This window comes from Passer montanus, unplaced genomic scaffold (assembly GCF_014805655.1).
Source record: "Passer montanus isolate IOZ18808 unplaced genomic scaffold, ASM1480565v1 scaffold171, whole genome shotgun sequence".
Lineage (NCBI taxonomy): Eukaryota > Metazoa > Chordata > Aves > Passeriformes > Passeridae > Passer > Passer montanus.
The window spans coordinates 287,070-297,011 of record NW_024364382.1 but is presented as its reverse complement, the minus strand read 5'-3'; the positions used below and the strand labels follow the sequence as shown (position 1 = coordinate 297,011).

Genomic DNA, 9,942 nt, shown 5'->3' with positions numbered 1-9,942 from the left:
ATGTAAATCCTGGGGTGTGGGGTGTGGATCACTGGGGTGTGGAATGTGAATCCTGGGTGCTGGGGTGTGGGGTGTGGATCCTGGGGTGTGGAATGTGGATCCTGGGTGCTGGAGTGCAAGATGTAGAATATGAGATTGCTGGGGTGTGGGGTGTAGATCCTGGGGTGTGGAATGTGAATCCTGGGGTGTGGGGTGTGGATCCTGGGTGCTGGGGTGTGGGGTGTGGATTGCTGGGGTGTGGGGTGTAGATCCTGGGGTGTGGAATGTGAATCCTGGGTGCTGGGGTGTGGGGTGTGGATTGCTGGGGTGTGGGGTGTAGATCCTGGGGTGTGGAATGTGAATCCTGGGTGCTGGGGTGTGGGGTGTGGATTGCTGGGGTGTGGGGTGTAGATCCTGGGGTGTGGAATGTGAATCCTGGGTGCTGGGGTGTGGGGTGTGGATTGCTGGGGTGTGGGGTGTAGATCCTGGGGTGTGGAATGTGAATCCTGGGTGCTGGGGTGTGGGGTGTGGATTGCTGGGGTGTGGGGTGTAGATCCTGGGGTGTGGAATGTGAATCCTGGGTGCTGGGGTGTGGGGTGTGGATCCTGGGGTGTGGAATGTGGATCCTGGGTGCTGGAGTGCAAGATGTAGAATATGAATCCTGGGTGCTGGGGTGCAGGGTGTGGATCTCTGGGGTGTGGAATGTAAATCCTGGGGTGTGGATCTCTGGGGTGTGGAATGTGAATCCTGGCGTGTGGGCTGTGAGTCCCGGTTGTTGGGGTGTGGATCCTGGGGTGTGGGGTGTGGATCCTGGGGTGTGGTGTGTGGATTGCTGGGGTGTGGGCTCTGGGTCCTGCCTCTTGGGGCTGTGGTGTGGGACGCGGCCCTGGGTGCCGGACGGAGCCCGGGAAGGCTCGGCGAGGCTGGAGCCGGCCAGGAGCCGGGCTGGAGGCGTGGGACGGAGCCCAGCCCGCAGCCGCCGGCCCCGCTCCGCCCGGCTCCTGGGAACGCCGGCTTGGCTGCGGATCCCGCAGATCTCAGGGATGCTGCGGGGCCAGGGCCGGCACAGCCCCGGGCACGGGGCCGGGAGCCGGGAGGGCCGGGGCTGGGCAGGGGCAGGGGAGTGCCGGGGGCTCCGTCCCCCCTGCCCCGGGCCATGGCGGGCCCTGCCCTCGCTGCGGCCGCCCGGGAGCGGCTGGGAGGGGGAGAGCCGTGAGCTCATCCCGCTGTGCCGGGCAGGGCAGGGCTGTGTCCCGCTCGTGGCATCACCGGGTCCCCTCCTCATCCCTGCACCCACTGCTGCACCGAACCCCACCGGGTGGCACCTCGCCAGCCCCGCAGTGGGACAGGACGTGGCTGTGGGGATCCCACTGTGGGACAGGACATGGGGATCCACCACTGTGGGACAAACATGGGGATCCACCACTGTGGGACAGGACGTGGCTGTGGGGATCCCACAGGGGGACAGGACATGGGGATACCACTGTGGGACAGGACGTGGCTGTGGGGATCCCACTGTGGGACAGGACATGGGGATCCCACTGTGGGACAGGGCCATGGGGATCCTCCTGTGGGACAGGACATGGCCGTGGGGATCCCACAGTGGGACAGGACATGGCTGTGGGGATCCTCCTGTAGGACAGGACATGGCTGTGGGGATCCCACAGTGGGACAGGACATGGCTGTGGGGATCCTCCTGTGGGAGCAGGACGTGGCTGTGGGGATCCACCACGGCCAGACCAGGACAGGGCTGTTGGATGCCCACGGTGGGAGCAGGATTTGGAGCAGCAGGGACCCGCGAGCCCCGGGCTGTGCAGCGGCCCTGGGGCTGTGTCCCCTGGGGCCATGTCCCCGGCCGTGTCCCCTGTCCCCCGGCCGTGTCCCTGGCCATGTCCCCTGTCCCCTAGCCGTGTCCCTGGCCGTGTCCCCTGTCCCCTGGCCGTGTCCCTGGCCGTGTCCCGTGTCCCTGGCCGTGTCCCCTGCCGTGTCCCCTGTCCCCTGGCCGTGTCCCCTGTCCCCTGGCCGTGTCCCCTGTCCCCTGGCTGTGCCGCAGCCCCGGGAGGCTGCAGGGCGCGGCCCCGGCGGGCCGGGGCAGGGCCGTGTCCGGAGCCCGGGCTCCGAGCCCCCGGCCCCGCTGCCCACGCCTGCCCCGGGCCCGGCTGCAGACGAGCAGGGAACAAAGGCGGCTTGTGGCGGGCGCCGGCTCTGTGTCCTTCCTGCAGGACAGCCCCGGCAGGACAAGGGGCCCGTGTCCGGAGCTGGCCGCCCGCCACCACGTGCCGGGGGGGCGCCGAGGGGGTGGCGACAGCGGCTGGGGATGCCACTGGTGCCACTGCCGCTGCCAGCCGCAGGACACCAAGGACACCCCTGGCATGGGGGCACAGGGCTCTGCCCTCCACTGCCACCCCAGAGGCGGCACTGGGGCTGGGGTGGCTGCCCGGGGGGCACCCCGCTCGTGTGCCAATTCCTGCAATGTCCCCATTCCCACACAGTTCAGTGGCCCCATGGCCACCCCCTGCACTGTCCCCACTGCTGTCCCCTACAGTGTCCCCAAGCCCCCGGGTGGGAGCTCAGCGGGGCCCACAGAGATGGTGGGGTCAGGACTGGCCATGGCAGGGACACCCCAAGGTTCCCCTGGCAGTGCCCCCAGAAGAGAGCCCTGGCAGGCACCACGAGCACCCTCAGCTGGGCCCTGGCACGCTGAGGGGTCCAGCCCAGCTCGGGCCAGGGACACCCACGTCCCTCCAGGGAGTGTCCCCATGCCCAGGAAAGGTGGGTGTGTGTGGGAGAGCACAGGACACGGGGGGCCTGGGCAGGTTTTTATTTAAGGAGAAGCGGCTCTGGGGGCAGCTGGTTACAGGCAAGTCCTGCTGCCCTGTGGAGCTCCAGCACCAGCCAGGGCAGGGACTCTCTACTCTGGCCACACTGGCTGTGCTCTCAGCAGGGCTGCAGGTGCCTGGTGTGGGGCTCACCCCAAACACCCCCCAGGAGCCCCTGGTGCCGCCAGGAGGATCCCGGGGCAGGATGGGGCAGTGCCAGCGAGATGCTCAGGGCCGGGTGAGTGCCAGGGCTGGCGCAGAGGGGCTGGGGACCCCCTGTGCCCCAGCTGGCGGACAGAGTGGAGGTGGCAGGTCCCCGCGGGGTGCTCGGGGCCGGAGCGGGCTCCGGGCATCCCCTTCTCAGGAAGCGTTGCTGTGCCAGGACCGGAGGGGCGTCACCGCAAGCGGCCGCTGGCAGCCGGGGCGGGGAGCCCGCTGCCCCGGGCGCGCGGCCAGTTAGTGCAAACAAGGTCTGTGTTATTCAAGCTGGGGCTCTGGGTCCCACCGAGCTCGGGGAGGGTGGCGGGGGGCAGCAGGTGTGTGGGGCACGGGGCGGGGCAGGATCGTCTCTCGCCGGCCCGTCACAAGAGCACACAGGGCTTCTTGGGCTTGGCCGGGGCGGGGTTGAGCACGGCCCTCACGGCCTCGGTGAACACATCCTTGATGCCCTCCTGGTTGAGCGCTGAGCACTCCAGGTACTTGACGGCGCGGATCTGCTTGGAGAGGCTGATGCCCTGCTGGGTGGTGATGGGCGCCTGGTTCTGCTCCTTGAGCCGCTTCATGGTCTCGGGGTTGTTCCTCAGATCCTTCTTGGTGCCCACGAGGAGGATGGGCACGCTGGGGCAGTGGTGGCACACCTCGGGGTACCACTTGTGCTTGACGTTCTCGTAGGAGGGCGGGCTGGCGATGGAGAAGCAGATGATGAAGACGTTGGTCTGGGGGTAGGAAAGCGTCCGCAGGCGGTCGTACTCCTCCTGGCCGGCCGTGTCCCACAGGTTTAGGTTTATAGTCCTGCCGTCCACCGTGTTCTGGGCGCTGTAGTTGTCGAACACGGTGGGGATGTACTCCTTGGGGAAGGCGTTGGTGGTGTAGCAGATGAGCAGGCAGGTCTTGCCCACCGCCCCGTCGCCCACCACCACGCACTTGATGCTCTGCATCCCGGCGCTCCCGTGTCCCCTTCAGCAGCCTGTGGGAACAGAGCAGGTCAGGGAGGGGGCTCTCCAGGGCTGGGTCAGTCTGGTCCCCCCGCTCTGAGACCCCGAGGGTGGGGGCTGCACGAGGATCACACCCCCTGGTTCACCATCCAACCCAGATGAGCTTCCCAGGCAGGCAAATCCCCCTGACAGAGACCCCCCAACGGGGATCTGCCACCATGACAGGGACACGTGTGTGCCACCACAGCCAGTGCATGGGGACCACATCGTCCCCAGGGCGCTGCATCCATGGCAGCCAGGCTGTGGCAGCACCCTGTGCCATGCCGTGCCGTGCCATGCCGTGCCGTGCCTCGCCTTCAGCCCGGAACGGGACGGAGGGCAGCAGGGCAGGCAGCAGGGCCACGGCGGGGCTGTGGCAGCCCGTGGTGTCATCGTTTGTGCCAGCCCCATGCTGCCATGCCATGCCGTGCCGTGCCTCCAGCCCGGAACGGGACGGAGGGCAGCAGGGCAGGCAGCAGGGCCGCGCCGGGGCTGTGGCAGCCCGTGGTGTCACCGTTTGTGCCAGCCCCATGCTGCCCCAGCAGGCAGGGCCCTGCGGGTCCCGGCGGGCAGCGCCGGGCTGGCGTGGCCCCGGGGCCAGCGTCCGCTCCGGCAGCTGTGTTTATCCCCGATCCCGGCGCGCGTCTTCCTTCCTCAGGTTCCTCTGCAATTCCCATTACGGGCTGCATCCTGCTGCCCTTCCTGCTGCTGCTGGCCGGGGCCGGGCGCTGCCCAGCCCTGCCCAGCCGAGGCGGGGGCACCCCACGCTGCTGGGCTGGGGACGTGCCCGCCCTGGGGCCGGCAGCGCCTTTCGCACCGGGACCCGACCCGTGCCCAGCCACGGATCGCTGCAGCCCCGCTCGTGTGCCAGTGGCAGGCAGGGAGCAGAGCGCCGGGGCAGAGAAGCCGCAGTGTCCCGAGTCCCGGGCTGGGGGTCCCGGAGCCCGCTGAGTCCCCGGGCTGGGGAGGGGAAGGGCCGAGCCCCCCGCCCGAGCCCCAGCCCGTCCCTGCCCCCTCGCATGGGGAAGTCGCTCTTCCCCTTCCCGCCCTGACAGCGCTTCCTGCGGCTGTGCCGTGACCCCCGCCCTGCTGGCCGAGCCCGACCCCCGGCACGGGCACCGGGGGCTGCCGTGCCTCCGCTTCCCCCGGGCAGCCGCTCCCGGGGGCAGCGCACCCCGCATCCCTGCTGTGCCCCGGGGAGCAGCGGGGCGGCACGGGCGGCCCCCATCCCCATCCCCATCCCTCCCCCTCCCCATCCCCACCCCCGCAGGAAGCCGCCGCAGGGTCCCCGGGGGCCACGAACACACTCCCGGCCTTTGGCCTCCGGCTGGGGAGCAAACACAGCCCGGAGGTTTCCTCACACCGGTGCTCAGCTGCAGCACTGCGGGGACACCGGGGGGAGAAGGGACAGAGGAGTGGCAGCAGGAGCAGACTGATGGGGACGGGACCAGAATAAAAGCCGTGGGATCAGGATCGAGGAGACCAGGACAGTGGGAGAAGGAACTGGATCAGGGGGAGCTGGAGCAGGACAGGGGGAGAAGGAAGTGGGTCAGAGGGATGGGAACAGGAGCAGTGTGGAGAAGGAGCAGGGCAGCGAGAGGAGCAGGATCAGGGTCATGGGGCCAGGATTAGGACTGTGGGAGACTGAGGTCCCTCTGTGGCTGCACAGGGGACATGCACTCACCACAGGGGCTGTAACTGCCACCCACGTCCCTTGTGCCCCTTCTGCCCTGCAGCCACCCCCTCCCCTGGCCCAGGGCTCCCAGGGCAGCCATCCCATCCCATCCCATCCCATCCCATCCCATCCCATCCCATCCCAGTGCCCTTCTGGGAAACGGAGAGGAGGAGGCAGAGGAGGAGAGGAAGGAGGAGGAAGAGGAGGATAAGGAGGGGCTCGAGGCCAGGGGTCACTTCTCCATCCCCCAGCACCCCGGGGGTGTGCAGCCCCAGTGTCCCCGGGTTTGTCACCAGCACACAGCAAACGTGGGCACGCACCACACAGGACCCGAGGGCTCACACAGGAGCGTTTTGGCTCCTGCCAGCCCTGGCACTGCCAGCAGCAGGCAGAGGTGCCCGGGGCACACCGAGGGGACCCACACTCACAGGGCAAATGCCTCGCTGAGGAGGGGGCTTCGTGTAGGGCAGAGCCCCCACAGCAGCCCCAAGTCTGTCGGGGTGCCACAGAGGGCATGTGGGTGCCAGGGGGGCTCTGGCTCTGTCACAGCCACCACATCACAGTCCCAACCGGCCCCCCACGCCAGCCAAGCCCCCACTCACACTCATCTTCTCAGGGAGGATGAGGAGGGACCGGTGCCCTGCTCCTGGAGGCCCTGTGTCCCCCAGCACAGGAGGTTGGCAGGAGCCCTGCCAAAGGAACCCCATTCCCGGACAGGGCAGGGGGCCCCGCTGCCCTGGGGGACACGGGGTGGGTGCCTCGGCCCTGCCGTGCCCGCTGCCAGCTCCGCTGCCGGCACAAGGCCAGCTCTGTTCTCCCGGAGATCCGCAGCACTTTAACCCCTTCTGCCCCCGGGATGCCGGGGTCAGAGTGGCCTCGTGGGGCTGAGGGACAGCCCGGGGACACAGCCAGGGGGGCACAGCCCGGGGGACACAGCCCGGGGGGACACCTGTCCCCTCCCAGCCCCACTGAGGGGGCCCGGGCAAAGAAGGGTGGAGCACGGGGGGCTGCACCCCAAGCCCCCCCGGCCCCGTCCTCCCTGCGGTGGCACTCGGGTGGCATTGGGGGGCTGGGGAGGCGGCAGGGGGGGCTGTGGGTGGCACACAGAGTCCCCCCTCCCATCGCCACCCCTGGCACGGGAAAAGCGACTCATCTCTTCAGCAGAAAAGGGAAGCAAAACCCTCTGCCAGCGCTGCCGGCCGGGGCAGCCCCCGGGGGTTTTCCGCCGGGGAAGTGGAGCAGCCGCCCCCGTGAGCTGCCGGTCCCACGGTCCCCAAAGCCGGCCGGACCGACCCCGCACGCTCCAGGCACCCCTTCCCCGCCCCACTGCGGGCACCGCACAGCCCGCCGTGCCCCCGTGCCCCTCCCCAGCCGCCGGGTCCATCCCGGCCCCAGGGACGTGCCCGGGACCACCCCGGGCTGGGCTCACCAGCCCCTCTCACTGGGGTCACCAGCCCCGGTCACTGGGGTCACTCCTGCTCTGAGGGACAGGCACAGCATCGCCCCCTCCACCCCGGCCCTGCAGCCTGCTCAGCAGCAGAAAGAGGAAATTAATAAAGCTACCAAAATCTCCAAATCCCACGCAGGGACCCCAGAGGGTCCACGGCCATGGTGGGGATGCAGGGACCCCCCAGGGGCCCCCCAGCTCTGCCCCAGCTCTGCCGTGCAGCTGAAATAGCTCCCATGCTGAGTCGGAGGATTGTGATTTCCCTCATTTTCCAGCTGTTGTGACTAATTTCCTCATTTTATTTCCCTCCCGGGCCAGGTCCCGCTCTGCCCTCGCCGCAGCCTCGGCCACTCCCGGCCCTTGGCCTCTGCCCCAGGCGCTGCCACAGCTCTGCAGCCCCGGGCTGGAACCAGAGCCAGACCCATCCCGGGACATGGGGACACCCTCGGGACCCCCTCCGTGACCTGGGCACTGCTCCAGGAACCGCAGGGCTGGGTCAGGGGGGTCCTGGGGGTGGGGGATAGAGGGATGGATCATGGATGGATGGATGGATGGATGATGGATGGATGATGGATGGATGGATGGATGATGGATGGATGGATGGATGGATGATGGATGGATGATGGATGGATGGATGATGGATGGATGATGGATGATGGATGGATGGATGGATGGATGGATGGATGGATGGATGGATGATGGATGATGGATGGATGGATGAATGATGAATCCTGGCAGGCCAGGCCAGGCTCCATGGCCACGGTCAAACCAAACCAAACCCACTCCCACACATGAGGGCACAGCCCAAACCTGCTCCAGCACAGCCCAGCACCTCCACAACTGCCCCCAGACCCCCCTGGCGCCTGGGCCAGCCCCCTCCCACCACAGCCCCTCCCTTGGGCCCCCTCCCGCCACAGTCCCACCACAGCTCATCCCCAAAGGCCACAAATGCCACCTCAGTACCTCAGTGGCTTCTCCTCCCCCCGAGCCAAGCGGGGGAGGCCCAGCAGCCCCCAGCCCCCCCGCAGGCTCCAGGGGACCCGCGGGTGTCCCCACGCTGACTGAGTGACCCAGTGACCCCGGGGGAGCCCCCGGGAGGACCCCGTGACAAGCACCGGCAGCAGGAGCCCTGCGGGGACAGCCCTGGCACTTCCTGGCTGCTGCCCACGTGTGGCAGCGCCTGCGAGGGATGCGGGGGGTCACCGGGGGGGTCACCCAGGGGGGTCACCCAGGGGGGTCGGGGAGACCCCCGGGCCCGGGGGGTGCCGGAACCCTCCTCCTTCCCTCCCCAGCCCTGAGCCCCCCAGCCCCACTCCTGCCCCCCACTCCTGGCACTCATCCCTGACCCCACCTCTCCACCCCTGACCCCCCCTTGGTCCCCGAGCCCCCGCTGGGGACAGGGACACCCCGGGACGGGCACCGGAGCTCGGGGGGTGAGCGGGGAGGGGACCCCACCCCAGCCGGGGCTGCCTGGGGACTCAGGTGACACCCCCTGCCCTCGGGGTGGGCGTGGGGAGGGGGTGACACCGCAGGGGTGACACCGCAGGGATGGCAGCACAGGGTGACAGCACACAGGGGGTGACAGCAAAGGGGACCAGCTGCCCCTGGGGGATGTGGGGCTCCCTTGCAGCACCCCACGGCGGAGCAGGGGGTCCCGGGGGTGCCCCCACCCCGAGCTGTGCTGGGGGCTGTGCGGGTCCCCAAGGGCAGGGTCCCCAAGGGCAGGGTCCCCCCGAGGGCCGGGTCCCCCATCAGTGCCCGCAGCCCGGGAGGGTCCCTGGGGCAGGGGGGACACCCGGGGGCGGGGGGCAGCCATGGGCTGTGCCCGCCCTCCTCCCGGGGTCTGCGGGCTGGGACGCCCGCCCAAGGGTGGGACCCCCGGCCCCTGCCCAGGGCCAGCCTGCGCCAGGGACAGGGGTGGCACTGCTCGGAGCCACAGTGCGACAGGTGTGACGGGTGTGACAGGTGTGACAGGTGTCAGCTGCCCGTGCCCGTGGCCCCTGGGCACGCTGGTGGCCGCGGTGCAGCCGTGCCACCACAGCACGCGGCCCTGGCGGGGTCACAGCTCCAGGGGTGTGGGAATGTCCTCAGCCCCAGCGGGGAGCAGGGACCGCGTGCTGGGACCCCGAGGTGTCAGCGCAGAGACACGGAGGGTCACAGCGGGTAGGTGACATGTTGGGGTGGGTGACACGTCAGGGTGTGTAGGTGACACGTTGGGGTGTGTCAGGTGTCGGGTGTGTGACATGTTGCTGTATGTCACATGTCATGCTGTGTCACGTGTCAGGGTGTGTTACATGTTGGGTGTGTCCCATGTCACGGCTTTGTCCCGGTGTGTCCCTGTCCCGGTGTCCCTGTCTGTCCCGGTGTCTGGTGCAGTGCCACCACAGCACGCGGCCCTGGCGGGGTCACAGCTCCCGGGGTGTGGGAATGTCCTCAGCCCCAGCGGGGAGCAGGGACCGCGTGCTGGGACCCCGAGGTGTCAGCGCAGAGACAGGGAGGGTCACAGCGGGTAGGTGACATGTTGGGGTGGGTGACACGTCAGGGTGTGTAGGTGACACGTTGGGGTGTGTCAGGTGTCGGGTGTGTGACATGTTGCTGTATGTCACATGTCATGCTGTGTCACGTGTCAGGGTGTGTCACATGTTGGGTGTGTCCCATGTCACGGCGTGTCCCCTGTCCCGGTGTGTCCCGGTGTGTCCCTGTCCCGGTGTCCCTGTCTGTCCCGGTGTCTGTCTGTCCCGGTGTCTGTCTGTCTCCGCCCCCTGTCAGCGCGCGCGCGGCAGCGCCAGGGCCCGGTGCGCAGCGCCGCGCGCGGGGGGGGGGCGGACG

At 69.0% G+C, this 9,942-nt stretch overlaps 1 protein-coding gene across 1 annotated transcript; it reads right to left on the bottom strand.

Moving 5' to 3' along the window:
- Positions 1–2,785: 2,785 nt before the first annotated feature.
- Positions 2,786–4,163, bottom strand: RHOG (ras homolog family member G). The gene has a single exon (XM_039704317.1). It carries the CDS (start codon positions 3,953–3,955, stop codon positions 3,380–3,382), a length of 576 nt encoding a protein of 191 aa, XP_039560251.1. The 5' UTR covers positions 3,956–4,163; the 3' UTR covers positions 2,786–3,379.
- Positions 4,164–9,942: the final 5,779 nt, after the last annotated feature.

Coding starts and splice junctions, on each gene's coding strand:
- RHOG (XM_039704317.1), bottom strand. CDS start 3,955: ATGCAGAGCATCAAGTGCGTGGTGGTGGGCGACGGGGCGGTGGGCAAG.